Raw genomic sequence first — 20254 nt, 5'->3', positions numbered from 1 at the left:
ATTTCAGTAAGGTGGTCAGGAAAAACCTCACTGAGAAGGCAGCATCTGAGCAGAGACTTACAGGAGGAGAGAGGAGCTCTGCAGGAATCTGAGAGAAGAGCATCACAGGCAGAGGAAAGAGCAAGGGCAAAGCCTGGGGTTGGAATATACCTGTTGTGCATGAGGAACAGAAAGGAAGGCAGTAGAGGGAGAGCAGTTAGGAGAGAAGGTCAGAGAAAAGATGGGGGGAGGAGTGAAGACTTGCCATTCATAGCCTGTGGGCCACTGCAAGAACTTTGATTTTTACTCCAAATAACGGACGGAGCCATGGGGTGGGGTAGGTGGCAGAGGAGTGTCTTGATCTGACTCAAGTTTTCAAAGGAGCCCTATAGGTGCTGTGCCAAGAACAGATTGCTGAGGACAAGGGTGAGGCCCCGAGAATTGGCTAATATTTTCAGCAACATGTTGGTCATTGGTGCTGCTTCAGTGGAAACAGTGGTAGAAGAAGCCTGACTGGAGAGCTGGGAATGTGAAGAAAGGAAACAGAGACAGTGAATGTAAGTAAACAATCTTTGGAAAGTTCTGTTGAAAGTGATTTAAAAAATGGAACATAGCTGGATGGAGAAAGGAGGACAAGAGATATCGGATAAGAAATGTTATGATATATTTGTAGATCTCGCCAAAGGGAGGGCACAGCATTGATCTGACCTTCATCACTATAGCATGGCGATTTACTGGGCACCGACTGTGGGCAGGCACTCCACTAAGTGTACTGCATGCGGCCGGCATAGATCCGAGATGGGTTGGAATAACGACCGCAGTTTCCACAGTCTTGCAGAAAACACTAGGAACATGCTGAGGTTGTTTTGTACCAGTTATGTGCAGCTGATGAGCTGGCCGGCACACAGCCAGGGCCTTCAGAACAAGTTGAGAGGAATGAGGAAGGCATTTAATAAGTCCCGAGAAAGGCAAAAGGAGCTTCTCGTGCCGGAAGGACCTTCCCTCTGTGCAGGCAGTGACATTAGCAGCCTTACAACTGAGTGAGACTTAGGAAGCCATATCTTTATTGGGAGTTTGCTGTGCTGTTTCTTGTTTTGTGTCGAAGCTTCAGTATTTAAAAAAAAAAAATGCTCGACTCTTTAAATGTGTTGGCTTTCATTCACACCACTGCCCTGTTGCGATTGCCACTCACATAGGTCATCTAATTCTCAAAAGAAGCCTGTGGGGTGGGTATGAGAAGATTAAGACTTTAATAGGTGAAGTCAGGTGTTCAAGGTCAAACAGGTAATGAGAGGCAGTGCTGGGTCTTGAACCAGATCCAGCTGCAAAGCACATGTTCCTCAGTGCCCTGAAATTGCTTCTATTGGACCCATTTGCCTTAGGAGGGCAGTCCCCTCCTCACCCCGTCAAATCCGGGCCATTGTCCCGAGTCCACCGCCACCACCCCCTCCACATCCCTACTATTCTCCCCACTCCACTCCACCCCACACCACTCCACCTCCAACTTTCTCTCCTCGATTCCTGTGTCCCCACTGCTCTCTGTCACTACCTGGTGATTTCACCAAGGAAAAATCTGCCATGGGGCCTTTCCCTCCACGCTGGCTTTTACCAGCTGGTGGAGTTTAAGCTTGGTAACACGCAGCAGCATAGAAAGACTCCAGGCATGTGATTCTGTACAAATGTTAGTTTCCATTAAGAAGACCCACAAGTATTTGTAGAGTGCTGCCTCGTCATTCTCCCCTGCTCATTCATGTTGAATCTGCCCTTCCCCTTTTTCTAAGTACAATAGAAAAAAGGGGAAAACAAACACTTGTCCTTGGACATCTTGTTCTCTTCTTTTCGTGAAAGTCTTCCTCAGAATCAAGACTTTCTCTCAGATGGATGAGAACTTGGCCACCTCAGAACCGCTTTCATCTCCCTGGCCTTTGGAGGCCTGTTGAAATCATGTATTGAGGGCAGTAAGTCTGAAATGCATTCAGTTTGAAATACTTTTCAATTTGGAAGCATCACGATGTCAGACACAGTGACCTTACCTTGCTTTCAAATAAAAACAAAAGACAAAAATTTCATAATTACCTGATTCAAAATCACTTGCAATTTGCAAATCGGAACCCCAAATCCTTCTGTTCCATCTCCATTCCCCAGGAGGTGTTTGGCAGGCAGCAGGTACAGACGCTAAGAAACCTCACAGGCAAACTAAAAATGCCACCTTTCTCCACACAGGTTTGGAGAGGTTTTGTTGTGTTTTGTTTTGTTTTCTTGTGTCGGGGGGCATATATCAGACCAGTGAGCTTTGAATTTACAGTGAGTTTTAGCAAGCTGAAAAAACTCTTTTCTTGGTGTTCTGTTTTTGACTCATTTGCAGGAGTATCTTGGAGATACTGCAGGTTTGGTTCCAGACCACCACAATAAAGCGAGTATACAATAAAGCAAGTCACATGAACTTTTTGGTTTTCCAGTGCATATAAAAGTCATGTTTACTCTACACTGTGGTCTATTAAGTGTACCATTACATCATGTCTAAAACAAAACAAAACCAATGTAAAAACCTTAATTAAAAATACTTCATTGCCAAAAAATGCTAATCATTTGAGCTTCCTGAAAAAATGGCACTGATGGACTTACTTGATGCAGGATTGCCACAAAACTTCAGTTTGTAAAAAAAAATGCGATATCTGTGAAGCACAGTAAAATGAAGTATGCCTGTACTCATTCAACAAACATTAACAGAATAGGGCAGAATAAAGAGAATCAGCCAGATGCGGATCTCAGTTCTGGCTCCCCCAGTGAGTAGCTGTGTCATTTTTGGTAAATTACCTCATTTCTCTAATATTAACTTCCTCATCAGTTAACTCCTGTATTAACAACTGCCCTACTTTCCTAAGTTTGTTGACGATGAAAGAAATACCATAGCTGGCACAGAGTAGATACTCAATAAACTCGGTTCCCCTCCTACTTGAGCAAGTACTGTGTAAGGTACTTTGACAGACACCAAGAAGAATGAGGCAGAGCCTACCCACAGAGGTATAAACTGAAGAGGGAAGTGGGCATGTGTGTAGATGGACCAAACTTAATGGAGAGGGTGGTACTCAGCTGTCCAAATAATACACTGGGGACAAGGGGAATGAGGGCGCTCTCTCAACAGCTATGTTTTCCCAGCATGTAGGCAGGAAAGACCCTCAGACTGAGCCCCCAACCTGAGGTGTCTGGTATGCTCTCTCAGAAAATATCCACTGTTGACCCACCTCAGGAAATCCAGCTGCTTCAGGAGCCCCGACTTCTCCCGCTGCAGACTCTCTGTCACACGGTACACTTCCCTGAGGAGGAAGCAAATACAGCAGTGATGAGAGACTCTTCTGAGGGGGTGAGCTACCAGGACATAAGGTATCGTGCTGAGGATGGATGCCCAGGACTCCTCACACTGGAACCTGTAGAAAGTGGCCTGTGCTGGAGACAGAGGAGTTTAGGGGAATATGGGCTTCCTTGGGGAGCACCTGCCATGTGCAAGTGCTTACAGCCATGATCTCAGTTAATCATCACAGACACACTCTTTGGAAAGTAAAATCTCCATTTACAGACACAAAGAGGTTCGATAACTCTCCCTGCTCACACAGACAACCCAGGGTCCTAATCCCCTACCCCTAAAACTGCTCATTCCACAGTCACTTCACATGCCACCTGAAAATATGACTCCATGAGAACTGCACTGTTTTCCCAGGCTCCAAAACAGTCTTTCCCCGACCAGAGTTCAGGGAATAAGAATCAATATTCTTCTCCAGCCCAGTTTCTCAGGGTGAGAGCAGAACTGGTATTCTTTTTTCCCCTGGATGCTAGTTTAGTTCGTTTTCGGGAGATCTCAAAAAATCATTTTCCTACTTCACCTTCCCGTCAAAGTCTCCAATCTGTTCCCAGACACCTGGGATTGCCACTGTTGGTCATTCATTTCTTTGACTTAGGATTTCTTACCTCTAGCTATAAAGCAGAGATTTAATGTATCAATTATAATCAGTCATTTATATAACAGTATGAATGCATCAATCATATCAGGAGTTTTGAGGAAGAGAGAGACACTGAGGGTTATATATGTGGTGGCTGGAAGGAAACTTAGCAAGGCAGGGTCTGTGTCGTTTGTTTACCTCTGTATTCTCATTGCAGTGTCTGGCACGCTGGCAGAGTCGATAGGCAGCAGCAGGAAGAAAGAAAGGAGAGAGGGCAGAAAGGAAGGCTGGAGATGGAAGAAGAAAAGCAGGGATGGAAGGAGAAAGAGAGGAAGGGAGGAAGGAAGGCAGGAAGACAAGAAGGCAGGAAGGAAGAAAGGAAGCAAGGATGGAAGGAAGGGAGGAGGGAGCAAGTTGGGAGGTATTGGCGCCAGTCAGGAAAGAAAGGGAAAAAAGCAAAATTCAGTGACGTTGGAAAATAAACCTTGCTTAACTTCGCAATTTTGCCTCCATCCTTCCCTCTGTGCTCTGGTCTATGGTTCATGCAAAGGGTCCAAAGTTCCACATTACCAAACCGCTTTTAGTGTAGGGCGCATCTTACAGCTTGATAAATTCGTTCCTCTCCGTAGGCTCTCAGGGCACCTGGATTATGTACACACTGGGCTGGCCCACATCGATGTCATTACTGAGCTGGTGAAAACAGTACCAGCTTGCTGGGTCCATAGGACTCGCGACAAGCTTGCAGTAACCTGACTGCTAAAGACGTATCTGTGGTATTTTTTTCCTTTATAGAATAATTATAAAGTCAATTTACGACAATAACAGACCGAATCGAATTCGAAGTTCACCTCAGACAATCCTAATTAAGCAATAAAACTTCTCTGGCTCCTGCAGAGCTGCAAATTCTTAACATTTTATTACTAATTATATTTAATTTCAACTTGAAGGAAAACAATGCATTTCCCATTATCCAAACTAGATCCCTAAACCCCTGTCTAGGATTCTGCTCTGATTAGCAAAATTAGAGCTGCTTATTGGCTGCCTCCGTGTCCAGGGAGCCAAGTGTCTTGCCTGGCTTTGTGCCCCAACCTCAATCCTGGTAGTGCTTCTCTCTGGGGGCAGCGGGAAGCAAAGAGCTTTGCCCTTGCTGAGGAAAATCACTCACTGGAGGTCTGAGGTCTGCGTTCTCACAGGGTGACTGAGGAGCTAAATCCTAAGACGTTCCAGGTCTTCTTTGCCCCTATTTTCACAGCATCAGCTGACCTCTGGAGCTATACAAACACACACTTATACATACATATATATGCTATATATTGATGAAAATATATGTCTGTCCACTTGTCTAGTAAGCATACATCCAATTGGATGGAGATAGAGAGACAGATAGACAGACAGTTGACCCTTGAACAATGCGGGGGTTAGGGGCGCCAAGCCCCCATGCAGTCAAAAATCCTCATCTTATGTTGGCCCTCCACTTACACAGATTCCCACTAACCAGGGATAGAAAATACAGTTGACTCGTGAGTGTGGGTTTGAACCTCTTGGACCCATTTATACATGCTAAGCGGCCCTGCACAATTCAACTGCATATGTATACACGTAGACACACACACACACACACACACACACACACACATACATATTCAGTTTTATGGGTTAACAAAGAGAAAAGCACTTCTGAAAAAAAAAACAATGACATTTGGCTAGTTGACTAAATGACCTTCAAAGTCCTTCTAATCTAGACATTCTAAAAGTTTATATCTGGGTCAAACGTGAACTGAAAAGGAAAGAACTCGCCATTTTTCATAGGAGTGGTTGGTGAGAGGTTTATGATTGCCTTTAGGGAACTGCTCTTGGCTTTGTGTTTGGAAGATGGATGAAACACAGAGCTCATTCCAAAATATGTTGTCAAGTGAAAAATGCAGGGAATTGTGGAAGTGTGCTACCATCTCCTAAATGAAAATTGTGTGTGTGTGTGTGTGTGTGTGTGCGCGCGTGCATGCATGCATGTCAGTGCATATGTGTGTGCACATGCACAAATGCACTTGCATATGCATAGAATACTCTGGAAGGATCCACAAGAAACCATGACTGGTGGTCTCTATGTGACTGGAGGCCAGGAGTGATAGGGAGGTGGGGGCGCCAAACCTCTTTTCGAGTGTATATCCTTTTGAATTTTGCATCTTGTCATAAACTATCTACCCAAAATAAAAGTTAATTAAAATAAGCAGAGGTGCTGCTCTTCAGCTGACCTTCGTCTTTATATTATCTCCCCTCTTCAACTGTTCTCTCTTTATCTTATTTTAAAATCTAGTTCTCCTTCCTTGAGCATCTTCAGAGAACAGAGAACTTAATTTTGCCCATTCCAAATTCTAGTTGATAAATCACTAAGCCTGTTTTTTTTTGTGAACCTCAGCCTTTCCCCTCCCAGCCACTCTGGAGCAGCATCAGGCAGCAAGACATTGTCAGGAGAACCGGGCTCTGTCCCTGTTTTCTGACACTAACTGGCTGTGTTGCTTTGGTTGGTCACTATACCTCTCTAAGCCTCAATTTCTTCATTTATAAAATGAAGAGGTGGATTAGAACATTAAGAGCCTATTGGTACTGTCTGTCTGGAATTCTGCTCTACAGAGGACACACTGAGGCTCTCTTGTTGCCTTCTCTCCCAACATGCCCCCACCCCGCCCGGAATGGGACATGCTCTCCTGGGATCTGGCACACTTTCTGGCTGTACAGCACATGGGAAGCTTCTCCAAAACAAGTAGTAAAGGTTCTGGAATCATTTATCTCTTCCTCCCAACCCTCCTTCCCTATTTTAAATTACCAACTTCCAGAGATATGTCCCTGGCTTGGTTAATTAAGAGAAGACTTCAGAAAGATTTTAATCCTCACGCTGTGATTTGATGCTCCACACTAGGTGCTCATTTCCATTTGTGTTCTAATGCTTGTGCCTTCAGATGTTTGTTGCTTTTAGAACTTGCTTGAATTTTAAGAGCCTGAATTTTTAATTCTGTTTGTAAAGTTAAATGTCTGTGCCTTGTTGACCTGCTTTCAATGAGAAGGAACTGAATTTGCTCATTTACAATGAAATACACTGTCCTTTCATTGGTCATCCAAGAATTGGAATGGAGGTTTTTTTTTATGTTTTAAGTCAGCTACTTGGGAATATATATATTTTTAACTGGAGATGTCTTACTAGGGCAAAACTTTAAATCTAAACATATCTTCCTCTCACTCCAGGCAATCGGTCTCATGTGAGGACACCACACATGAACCAGATAGCAGGACAATTTGATTTAGGCTGATGGACCAACATTTTGCCAACAGTCAGACAGAGGCTTTTGAACAAGGACAGTTAACATATATATATGACACCAAGCATTGGTAAGTAATGCTGACTTTCCATCCTACCTGGCACAGAACCAGGCACACAATTACATATTGCAAAATGAATAGACAAATAAAAGAATGAATGCATGAACAAATGAATAAGTGAATGATGGCCAGTCCTATCCGGTGCGAATATTTTCTGGCTGGCTCGGTGTTCACTGGGAGGAGTCAGCAAGATGTATCTAACTCTGAGCATCTTGGGACAGTACCTAAAAACCCCTAAACCTCTGTTTCCTCATCTGTAAATCAGGGTTGATCATAAGAGTACCTGCCACATCAGGATGCCATAAAGGTCATAAGAAATAATGTCAAATTATTGATATAAATGAGATATGTTGAATGCCCAGCACAGTACCTGGCACAGAGTAGTTATCAATAAATATTTGCTGAATAATAAGTACATGAATATATAGATAAATGGATGAAAAAATAAACAAGTGAGATTCCTCTCCCTGGGTCTTAAAACTTAACACACCCAAGACAAAATAAATGCTGATATTCCTCAGCAACTTCTCTGGTTTGACATACAGACTCATGCCTTGATTCTTCTCAGGTGTGCCTCTGCCTTGCAGGCTGAACCATATGGCTGGACACCAAAAGCAGTTTACTAGGAAACCAGGCCCTGAGAGATGTGGGTTCTCCCCACTGGCCCACACAGAGGAACACTGGTGGAAAGATAATGGGCAGGGCTCAAGGGAAGATTCCAGGGCACTGTCACATGCCTCATCCAATTATATGTCAACCTCAGAAGTCTTCAGGCTTCACTCTTGTCCACTTTGGTCTCATATGACAATCACATATGGTCTGTCTGCTCACTCAGCATTTTCTCACAGACTGCATTATATTTGTTGGTTGGTAATATGTCTTTTTCATCACATACGAAATTTTCCAAGAACAGGGCTATCTATTTCTTGTCATCCTAGGTAATGCTCAGCACAGCACTGGTCTGCTTAGCAGTGTCAGAATCCTAGACAAGATCTCAGGGAGCAAAGAGTCCCAATCCTCATTTTATAGGCAAGGGGACAAGGTCTCAGAGGGGAAGACAGCATGCTTACCACAGGGCAGGGAGCTGGAGAGCAGCAATAGGGGTACATGAAAGCCAGACTCACATCTCCTTCTCCTGGTGGAGTTTGCAGGCTTCTTGCTGGAGGCTGTCTAGCTGCTGCTGAGCATCCTGCAGCTCCCGGGAGGTCCGCTCCAGCTCCTGGGCCAGCTCCTGGTTGGTGAGCTTCAGCTTGGTATTCTCAGCCTTGGTTTCATGCTTGTCATTATGCAGGGCTGCGCACTGGCCTTCCAGCTGGCAAGGAACGGGGGGCAGAGGAAAATGGTGAGCAAGCACCATCGTCAAGACGGCCTGCCCGGCCTCACCTAGCTTCTCCACTTGGTGAGCAGGGATCATTGTTGCTGATACCCCTCACTGCCTTCAAACTTCAGTAAGCTTTGTCTTGCTCTTTCATTCACAGGTATACACTTCTGGAGGCAGAAGGAGTGTCCAGAGCACATCTCATCTTTTCCATCTCCACAGAGCTGCTAGGAAAGAAAATATCACATCCCTCTGTATCTCTCATCCCAATGATGATGATGATGGTCATCTCATCAATGGTCTCAATAATGGTCATCTCATCAATGGCCCTGAGATCTACCCTAAATCCCTCTTATCGGCCAATTTTTTTTCCCTTGGCCATCAGTGGAGATGGAGAACAGCTAAGGGGCATCTTCATAAACCGTCCTTCTCAATTTGAATACTGAGAGTAAATCTATCTATTACCTTCTATTTTCTCAGCTAAGTAAGTTCAGTTCCTTTAATCTAGAGAAGATTTCTATGGTAGTCAAAAACCCTGGGAATTCATAGGAAATAGTTAAAACAGGTCAAACCAAACATATACTTTTCCTCGTGTCTCTAATGCAATTAAAAACAAGCATTTGTATAACTTTTCTTGGCTGATGATTATGCTTTGCAGAGCTTCCAACTCTCTCACCAGAGGAAAAATCAAACCAAGGCAAATATATCATAATAAATTTAGTTTAATGAATGTGACCAGTAAGAGGAGGAGGAAGCAACAATGAGGAATTCTGTGTGATTCTCAAGAGGCTCCTGTGTAATCAGGCAAGCATGTAGTAATTAAATCGAGTGGCAATCATTCATGTGAGGGATAAATATAATTGGCAAGGACTTAATGCATAATAGTGAGGAGGAAAAAGAGTAGGAGAAGCCAGGTACGACTGTGGAAGGGGGATGGGAAAGCAGCTGGCAGTTCTTGGAGTTGAAATCGTCTTGCTGCAGAAGAAAGAGATCAAAATCCATAGATTGGGTAGCAGCACTTGTGGAGCAGTCTCCAGCATAAGCATGGGGTGTCTTCGAGTATATGTTAATGTGTTACTAAAAATAGCTCTCTCTATTCAAATAGAAGCAATCTATCTGGGTCTGTCCAGGGTTGGACTCCTTCCAGCACAAGACAAAACATAACAGAACGAGTGGCGCCTTAGCCTCTCTCCCCGAAGAGCCCTTGCTTTGGAGAGGAGGCTGAGCATGAGGTTTGCCTAGGTAATCCATCTTCCTGCAGTCATCAGCCAGGGATTCTTAGCCATAGTGGATGGACACTGCCTTGCATGGTGTACACCCCGACTACCTGCTGGGGGCTCAGGTGCCTCAAAGGAATGTCCCGAGGGATGATGAAATAGTCACAAAGGAGGCTGCTGAACTTCGTCCAAGGGAAGATGGGGATGGAAAAATTGACCTTTGAAGAGCCTCTTCCAGCTGGAGTCATCTATAGCCATCCTGGCAGTAAGACATCACTGTCTGCAGCCTCCCCCAAAGTACCAGTGACTGTGTCCCCTCTTCTCTGATATGGGATGCAGGAAATAAATTAACATTTTGCCATTCAGGTTGCTCCTGGGCATAATTATATGACAATGTCTGCAGATACTTCAAGGGAGAATTCTTAGCAATTTTTCTAGTTAAACACCTAGCACTGGAGAAGTAAAGGTTTTATCTTGGGATCATCTGTGATTTCAAATGCTATCTTTGTACAGCTAAATGGTTCTTCTCAGATAAAAAAAAAAAAGTCCTTAAGTGAAAGGCAGGGAATGTTGGCAAGAGCCAGAAAAGAGAATGAAGTGAGGGCCAGGCATCTGAGGACACTGACAAAAGCATACCCGCTTCTGCTTCTGGATGAGCTGCTCCAACTCCTGCTCCTTAGCTAATAGCTTCTGTTCCAGCTCCTGACTGCGGGCCCGAAACCTCTCCGTGTCCTGCCAACCCAAAAAGAGGGATATGTGAGGCCTAAGTGCACCTGGGATGGAGATTTTGTTTTCACCTTGCACCTGTTCAATAGCAGAGCCCACCTATTCTTTTGGACTTTGGGGCCCTTCCCGCAATATCCCAGGGCCTCAGTGATCTGCCTGCCCAGTTGGTTAGGCCTAATGAGACAAAGAGAATATAAGTGCTCAGTACATGACTGGTGACCATGTACCGCTCCCCCCAAAAAAGAGGCAGTGTCAGATAGTGGGGGGATACCGAACAGGGAGAACAGAACAGGGGCCTGAGCTCACATCTCAGGCTCAGCCTTTCATCTGTAAATTGAGGGGTGGGGTGGGTTCTCCCTCCAATTTGGATATTCTGTTCCATGTTGGGCACTGTCATTCGATCCCTTAAATGGCCCTTGCTCTGGAAACACATGGCATCACTTCTTGCAGGTCTAGGTCCTCACTGTTTCCCGACCGTGACTGAGGTTCCCCAGGCCTCCTAGTCTCTCTGTTCCTATGCTCAGTAGCGCCTCCCTCTGCCCAGAACTGGGCTACCCCACTCAGGGCAGCAGGGGCCCTGATGATGCAGGTGCGAAGGGACATGGTCGTGGGGTAGAGAGGAAAGCGTGTGAGTTGTTGCAATGCCTGACACTCTCCACATAGCCTGGTCTGGTGTAGAGCCCTGAGCTGGGCATCAGTGACTTGGGTTCCAGCCTTGGCCTGGCCCAACTAATTTGCTTCATTGTTCTGGATCATAGTGTCCTTGTTCACAGAATAGAAACAAAAACACCTGTAGCTCTCCACTTGCCTGAAGGCAGAACAGAGGTGCACACCATGCAGGCAGAGAAGAAACCATTATAACCTCAATGTAACTCATGACATGGAACAACTCCTTTCCAAAGAAGACAGCCCAGGGAGGCTGCACTAGAGGGGCAGCTCTGTCCTGGCTAACAGGCTGGGCATGACAGTGCAGCAGCAGAGTAGGGAAACATGACTGTTCTTGGGGCAGAGGCCCTGGAACACCTCTGTTTAAAGGCTCAGGGTATTTTCTGGGCTCAGCATCTGTGATGCGATCTCATTCCTCTGCCCATTTTCAGGGAGGCCATTGCAGCTCCAAGCCTGTGACTGTCCTCATCTCAACCACATGCAATGGCAGAAACAAATTTGATGAGGCAGTTCCTCCCCGCAACTTTTGGTTACAGGAAACATGCTTCATTTGTCTTGTTTGCCACTCAGAGAGCAGGCACCCAGTGGACAGTGCCAGAGAGGTGAGCAGCTTCAGAATCTCCATGCAGAGTCTGCATCCCCGTGATGGGCCTGTGGCTTGTCTTCCCTGGCACAGGGCTTTGAAGGATCTATTATCCTGGAACCGAAGTGTGCAAGTGACTAATATTTCCCTCAAGGTCAAACTAACCGCTGAATGTAAAGCCAGAATCCAAACTCTGTCCAGAAGGTCCAGCCTTTTCTGTGCTGTCATAAACCACCATCACTGTCCCTACTCTGTGACCAGGCAGAAGCCTGTGTATCCAAAGGCTTAGTAGCATGGCCGAGCACGTTGTAATAGTTTCCATGTTTATGCAAAAGCATAAATCTAAGCATTGAACCTGAAAAGTGTTTGGCATTGAGAAGGGAGGAGCAGGGAGCAGAGGGGGTAGGTGAAGAGGTGCAGCTATATAGTCAGGTCACCTTATGTGGTGCTAATTTGTCCTTGAATTTTTCCTTTGACCTCTTCCCACTCTCAATGCCTATGCTTTGGCCTACCTTTTGCTTCTGGAAGCACACCCCTTTCTTTAGCCAGGACCTTTGACCTGTAGTCATGGCCCAGGCAGATGGGGCAAACGTCCCAGAGCTCAACCCCTCCGTGCAGGGTAAAGGATGTGGCTCTCTCATTGCAGGGAAAAGCCTGCTGTTGTCAGAAGACTGTTTTAGAGTCTGCTAGGTGATGAGGGTGTGAGTTCTGTCTGTTATTATACTTAATTATGCTAAAGTTTGTGGGGGCAGCCAGAGTATTGTAAAGCTCTGAAAAGAAAGAGGGGGAGACAGTATAAAAATACTGACAAGTCTCCAGAGGGCTCTAGTTGAAGAACATGGCCAGCTTTTCTGGAAAGCATCCAGACTCCCTCTCAGTTTGAATGGCATCTGTGATAATAAATGGAGCCATGATGTGGATCATCCAAGCAGCATACAATTAAAAATTGGTTCAAACCAACCTGCATTAAAGAGGGAAGCGGTTGTGATGACAGCCCGGGCTTGGTGCTGAGTGGCAGGGGATGATGTGGTCTTTATGTTGCGTCCCCGAAAATTCACATGTTGAAATCTAACCCCCCGAGGTGATAGAATTAGGAGGTAGGGCCTTTGGGAGGTGGTTAGTGCCTTTATAAAATAAAAGAGACCCCAGAGAGCTTGCTTGCCCTTTCTGCCATGTAAGGATGCAAAGAGAAGTTGGCAGTCTGCAACATGGAACAGGGCCCTCATGAGAATGGTACCCTGACTTCAGACTTCTAGCCTGAAGAATGGTAAGAAATAAAGGCTTGTTGTTTGTAAGACACCCAGTTTATGGTATTTTTGTAATAGCAGCCCAAACTGACTAAGACAGAAGGCTGCTGCTCAAGATCAAAGACTTCTCTGTTGGGAACCCACCAAGTAGATTATCCAAAAATGGTTAATAGAGAGTTTTCTGTAGCTTTGTTTTATGAATATATGCCCAAAGGACCCCATTTAGCTTAGCTTGGGAAAACAGATTTCATCAGTTCTGAACATCCAAGACAAACAGCAGGGCTTGGTAGGAGGCTAGGTGCCAGACTATGGACAGGAGATATGCATTTAAAATTTTCACCCTCCTGAAAGGGTGGGATTTGATTTGTCTTGGGTATTAAATATTCTAGGTGTCTAAGGGGAAAAGAAGGGATGTATAGGCTCTAGTGAAGGTCCTCTTAAGGGTGCTCCTGGGCATTGAATGGAATGGGCTGTGCATTTGGGTGGGCCTGCCATACAGGTCTAGGGAGCAGACAATGTCAGACCCGGTCTTCAGGATGCTTTAACTGGGAAAGCATGCACTACATCCTTTCGTTCATCTATTCATTTACTTGTTCATTCGACAAACAATTGTTGAGCACTTACTATGTTCCGGGCATGGTCAAGGTGCTGAGGATACATTAGTAAGTAAAAGATAAAGACCCCTGCTCTTGTGAAGCTTACATGTTAGTAGGAGGAGGCAGATCACAATCAATAGAAATAAATAAGTATATTATATGCCATGTTTGAAGGTGACAAGCACCTTAAAATAAATAAAGCAGAGACAGAAGGGATCGATAGTGTCAGGGGTGAGGCATTACAATCTTAAATTGGGGGAGGTGGTCAGAGTAGGTGAGATTTCAACACGGCCTGCAGAGCCAAGCCCTGGTAGGGGACTCTTACTTTCAGGAGAAACTGCTCCTTCTCACTTTTGATTTGCTGTTCCATCTCCTCATAGAGATGCTGGATTTCTTCATCATAAGCAGCAATTTTCCTGCAGAGATGGTAAAAGCAGAATCTGATGAGGTCTATGCTAAAATTTCTTTATCCCACAGAAGAAAGTCCTGGAGCTTGGGCACCAGAAACCCACCTGGAGCTGTGGGTGGTAAGTCAGTTCAGCCCAAGCTGCAGGATCAGCTCCTCAATTTAGCTGAGCACAGAGGCCAGCAGGACCCTCTCCTCCTATCTCCTGTCATCACTTGCAGATGACCCACATGCTCCTTGGGGAAGCCTCGCTGGCGCCATCTTCCTTTACTCTGCTTTATCTCAACACCAAGCCCCCTGGTCTCTGCTACACTGACGCTCCCTCCTGCTGGTTGACCCCTATGCTTGTAGACAGCATAAAGTTGCATGGGCTTTTTTCTTGTTTAGTTTCTTGGTTTATCTTGTTCCTACTTTGGACGTGTTCTCTCTACCTAGCTACATCAGCATTGTCTGGACTGTACTAGTGGGCTTTCCTAAAATTGTATGATTAAGTTTATGCGATGCACATGTCTCATAAGATCTCAAAAGATTATATGATAATAACAACCACAACAATCATACCTCTTGCAAAGAAAGGGGCCACACCTGTCCAAGTGCTCATGCCCTCTAGGCATGGGATCACAGGCAGACAGTATAAAAAGGGCAATGCTAGTTAAAGGCTGTCATGACAATAAGATGTCCTAATCTCAACCCCTCACCTCCCTCCCCCCACACCTATTCAGTATCCTCTCTACTCAGAGCCCCACAAGAAGGAAGGAGGAAGTTCCTGGGTACACTGGGCTTCTACAAGAAGAAGAAAAAAAGTGTCTCATGTGGGGAACCGGGTTTGCAGGTCATCACAAGTTTGGGTGTTCTCTTCTCCCATTAATAGTCTCTCTCTTCAAATGCCCCCCCACCCCAATTCAGACAGAAAGGATCAGGTATCAGCATTTGAACTGAAACTAGAAGTTATCACACCAAAGCATTAACCTTCCCAGGGGACTGTGTTTTTACACCTTTTCTCCGTCTGCTGTGAAAGGTCCTCTCTCTGCCCCTCACTCTCTGTTTCCTTTCTCTCCAGGCTCCAGTAAACAGGTTGATGTCATGGCTTTCAAAGTCCTCCACATGATGGCAAGCCCCCTCTGCCCTTGATTCAAGGAGACTTTAATAACTGAGGAAACAGACCTGGTTTTCTGTTCTAAGAGGTACTGGGGAGATTTCTGAAGAAAACATTGAGGATGGGAATGTATTTATTTCCCTGAGCCTTCCATCATTTTAACCCCTACCTCCCTATGTCCCTATGTCTGCTGGATTCTAATCCAGTGACAGCTGCCCCTGCTGCCCAAGGCTGCACCACAGCCCACTTGCTGCCCCTCCCCTGCTTGCTACCTGTGGGGGGAACACTCGGATCGCATGCACAGACTGAGCAAAGACTAAGGAGTGATTTTGACTGGCATTCTTCCAGTTCTACAGAAACCATAAAACTGACCTAGACAAAGGAACTGATGTGAGTGTCCATGGTCACGGTCACTCATATCGATCAGAGCACCAGCCTCTGAGTTCCCTTTTTTGGCTGTATCCCAAGACCAGAAACCTGACTTTGAGTGAATGGCCCTAGGACGTGCTCGGCAAAAGGTGACAGTTCTTCAAGACCTTCCACAAGTTCGAGCCCTGTGTCTACCATTGTGTTCGGTATCCTAGGTGTAACAAATGTCTTTTGGGCTAAGAACAAGAAATCTGTTCTTCATAAATGACAGATGTTTTGCATTGGTACTTTTGTTCATAGCTAACCAATAACAATTATAAGCAAATCTTGGAAAGAAATAAGGAGCAAAGGCACCTGCTGTTAAATAGGGACACCTCAGGGGTAGAAATGAATAGTTTGAAAAAGCTTTCAGAAAGAATGGTCTTCTCTTGGACCCTGGAATTATCTTTCTGTGCTCAAAAAAATTCAGATGCTAGATGGCAAATGGTGTCAAGAAAACCTTTAGACAGTGATTCCAACTATATAAATACTGAAGAATTAATAAAGTGAGATGAAAGCAACTTAAAAATTGATTTGGTTCTGTTAAAACAATATTAATTACAGCCATTCATATAAGCTGTTTACCATTTATGTCTAAAAACTATACAGGGCATTAATTCTATACCATTATTAAATGTTACATTAACTTTGCTCTAATTTTTATGTGATTAAATTAATAAACTATGTTTTTCACGCTCACATGTCAGTTTGCTAATCATGAAGTAATTTTGCAAACTGCTAAAAAGCAAACTGAGGGAAGGCAGATATAGCCTTTGAAAGGTGTGTGCTCCTAGCCCTCCCTCACAAAGACTGGGTCCACTGCAAATAAGCCCTAAAAGTCCAGGTGGGCATCAGTGATCCTGGGCCCAACCAGACTCGTACATAGAACCGAGCCTTTGGAAATGCATTGGAATAAAGCTGGACTTGTGGGAGCTTGCTCAGGCCTGAATGACTTTAGAGGATGAGCCACGGCTCCTGACCAGCCTGGATTAGACATGCAAGCCCCCGGAATGGGGAATGTTAAGGTGCTGTTTACACCATTCACATCACTAAGGCTGCTCAGGAGTCAGAGCCCTGAGTTCTGATCCCTGAACCAGTTCATTTCCTCCGTGTGATCTTGGGTAAGCACTCTGATCTTAGATCCCAGGGTAGTACCTAGCCTGTGTTTCTCCCAGCACTATCATGATTAATGACAGATAAGAGAGAGGGTGTGGAAAGCACTTAGAACTATATAGCCCTAAGTAAATGTAGAGGTTATTTATTACGGTAATTATTATGACAGGCTGCAGGGGGCAAGGACAAAGTACTCTCCAAGGGGAGGGGGGTCTTAGTTTCAAGGATAAAAGAACTGCTGGGTTTGGAAAGGGTCAGAGGCAATCAGAAAGATGAATAGAAAGCTTAGTTAATAAAAACTACTGTCAGGCCAATCCGTTAGAGACAAGGTTGTGAGAGCAGGAGCTGTAGGGCCAAAAGCCTGCATCTGCAGGGAGCTCTGCAGTGGCTGTGAGAACAGTAATGGCAAGAGACGCTCTGAAAATGTGTGCGCACAGGGTATATGGTGTTCCAGCCAGGCACACCATATTCTGCCATCAAAGGAAAGAGGCAACCAATTATGTTTGCGTGTTATGTACATTTTTTGTTGCCATAATTGCTGAAACTACTCTTATTGCCTGATGTGCAGAACTATAGACTTTGGTGTCTTCTCCATGAGGACTTCTCCATCTATTCCAACTGGTCTGCTTCTCGGAACACATAGGATATCATATATCTTTATCTGACATTTAATTTTAAAGTCCTGAACAACTGTTTCATTTGGGTTTATGCTGTCTCAATTAGTTTATAAACACTCAGATATTTATATCACACACAGGACCAGTGTTCAAAATGTTAATGCTGAAAATCTGTAAGAAATCAACTTAAGACTTTGGATACCAAACTCAGAAGCCCATGGACCATATTGAGAGAACATCAGATTCCAGGGGAATTGATGAATTTCAGGGTTGGAAGGTTTATCTGATCCAATCACCTATTTTCCCAGTGGTAAAACCCTTGCCATCATATCCCCACCAAATATTTACCCAAACTAGGTTAGAATACCTCCAGTGATAGGAAACTTGCTGGATTTCTAAACAACTCTTTCATCTTTGGAATATTCTGGCTCATAGAAATATGGCTTTCTATGACCTTATCCCTGTTTTCATCAATTAAAAAAAGCATTAAGACTTCAAGGAGTAGTAGCCTTGGGTTCAGGCCATGCCTCTCAACTTCCTCTAACCCTGTCCTACGTGGAGTTTTTTAAAGTCCCTTCACCGTTCCCTTCCTCTCTGAATGGGCTCGCATTTAGCTTTCTCAAGCCATGGAGCCCCAAACTATTTTCCCTTTGCATGAAGTCTGATCAGTGCAGATTAGAGCTGGACTATTGCCTTTCTCATTCTAGATGCTGCTTATTTATTCATGCTGCCTAAGATCACATAATTTTTCTTGGCAGACACATCATAGTTGATGGATGGTGAATCCATTTGTCAACTAAAACCTCTATACTTTATGGCTGTGTGATTGTATTTGTTTTAAAGATGGTGCTACTGAATCATATCTCTCCTATTTTGTCCTTCTGCCATTAGGTTTTTGGATTTTGGCAAGATTGTAAATGTAATTCTGTTATATTTCATGTTTATTAGATTTGGTCCATCTTTCTAGTCTATCACCAACTTAATGAATCCCCACTGGTTGTTCAGTGTACTCGGTGACCTTACAAGTTTTGCTGATAGTTTAAATTTTCAATCATAATGTAAGCTAAATAATCGATAATGTTGGTTTCGATTTCTTCATCTATCTGAGAGTTATTTAGAAGAGTGTACCAATAAACAATATACAAACTATTGGTTTCCAGTGTTATTATTTTATAATAAGAGAATACTTACTTTTTGGAACTTATTAACCTTTCCTTTATAGCCAAAAATATTATCAATTATATATAAGTTCTATAAGAATATGTATTTTATTTTAGGGCACAGAATTCTACATTCAGCTCTTAAGGCTGCTGCTTCATAGTTTTGAATATTGTATATATTTAATGTATTTTTTTTGCCTGACTAATGTGTCAAATTTTAGACAGGGCTGTTTAAGTCTTCTAAAATTCTTCTAAGGTCTTGTTTTTATCAATTTTTCTTTGTTTTTCTAAAAGTTTCTACCTTATATATTTTGCTACTATGTTGTTTAGTGCATAAAGGTTTATATATGTTGTATTTTCTTTATGGATAGAAATTTCTGCTACAAAATATTCCACTGTATCTCCCTTTATTAGTGCCATTGGTAAAAATGTTGAACAAGATAAGGACGACAATCTGTAATAGAGCTCTCTGAGCTATTAATTAATATAACATGTGAGCATAAATATTAAGCCTGTCTTCTATGAGTTATTCTCAAATACTCTCCCTCCTCCTTTCAGGGTGGTGTTTAATTATTTCACTCTCTGCTGTCTGTGCCTTTTTATTTTGAGCTACAGGGGAAAGGTGGGACAGAGAAAAGATGGTTGAAAAAAAAGACATGAGTTCTCAGGGAGACAGAGGGACAAATGTGTGAAGGAGGCAGCCAGAGTAAATAATAGTCATGAGCACTAATCTTTATTCTCTCCCCTCTACTTCACTATGATGGGTGGATGACTCCTTTAGCATCTTCCAAGGCAGTCCAGGGCACAACACCCCTGTGGACAGCTATGATTTGCTCACAGTTCATTAGACCCAGAGTTAGAAGGCCTCAATTCAAATTCTGGTTCTGATATTTATAAGCTTTTTGTCCTTGGACAAGTTACATTACCTCAGTGAGCCTGACATTTTCAGGATCTGGAAAATCCGATGGCAATACCTACTATAGAAAAGGGTCATGAGGAATAAATAAGAATATGCAGGTGGAAGTGTCTAGCACAACCAGTAGCAGGTCGACTGAATTTAACAAATCCTAATTAAATGAGTTTTCTGCATCTCCAGGGGCCTGTGAACCCCATTTTGTGAAGGGGCAAGTAGAAACTGAAGGGATGCAAGCAGCAACTTGGTATATGTGGTCATGGTCGCAAGGCACGTACGGGAGTATGGAAGCATTAGGGAGCAGAAGATACGGAGAAGGACACATGCTGGGTGGCTCAGTGGAGAACACTAAATGTGGGAAGAGATCCATAATATCATCACTAACATTAAAAAGTATCGATTAAGCCCTTCGTAAAGCTACAGTCTGAGTAAAACAATTTAGACTTATGAAATGGTCTCTGCACACCAGGAATTTAGCATCTAAAACCACCAAGTCCAACGTTCAAGTGGCATGGAGAAAAAGATCAGGCAGGAGCCTCACACAAAAAGTGACCCCACCCCGCAGCGCCTTGCTGGGCTCCAGCTGATGGTAATTCTGTGATCACAGTGCCCTGATGGAAGGGAAGTGGAGAAAGCTGCCTGCTCTGGTGGTGGGGAGAATGGTAGAGTTGTCAGGGGAAAAGTTAAGAAAGGCTGAGTCCAAGAAAGGGAGGTTTTCAACAGTGAGGGGAAAGAGCAACGATTATGTACTGAGGATGCCATATGGGCAGTGATGCATCTGAAAGAATGAGTCCTACTAAAAGCCAGGAAGAAGAGTTCAGGTCCAATTAAGAGAATGAAATTTCACCCAGGGTATCTGACTGTGCCAGATGGCCCCCCTCTAAAGGAGGAGCATA

General features: G+C 44.1%; 1 protein-coding gene across 9 annotated transcripts in view; it reads right to left on the bottom strand.

Annotated features, from left to right (window-relative positions):
- The window catches only part of CRACR2A (calcium release activated channel regulator 2A), a 141734-nt gene that overhangs the window by 38437 nt on the left and 83043 nt on the right, over positions 1 to 20254 (bottom strand). For 8 of the 9 annotated variants that reach the window (XM_039869118.1, XM_039869120.1, XM_039869119.1 and 5 more), the window contains exons 6-9: positions 13971 to 14061; positions 10464 to 10559; positions 8417 to 8604; positions 3225 to 3296 (exon numbers count right to left, since the gene is read on the bottom strand). In XM_039869118.1, the coding sequence (XP_039725052.1) occupies positions 3225 to 3296; positions 8417 to 8604; positions 10464 to 10559; positions 13971 to 14061 (447 nt within the window). The remainder of the gene's footprint in view (positions 1 to 3224; positions 3297 to 8416; positions 8605 to 10463; positions 10560 to 13970; positions 14062 to 20254) is intronic. The other variant, XM_039869121.1, reaches the window with a different exon arrangement.

The sequence above is a fragment of the Pteropus medius genome, unplaced genomic scaffold (assembly GCF_902729225.1).
Source record: "Pteropus medius unplaced genomic scaffold, Ma_sr-lr_union100, whole genome shotgun sequence".
Classification (NCBI taxonomy): Eukaryota; Metazoa; Chordata; class Mammalia; order Chiroptera; family Pteropodidae; genus Pteropus; species Pteropus medius.
This window is presented reverse-complemented; position numbering and strand designations above follow the sequence as displayed.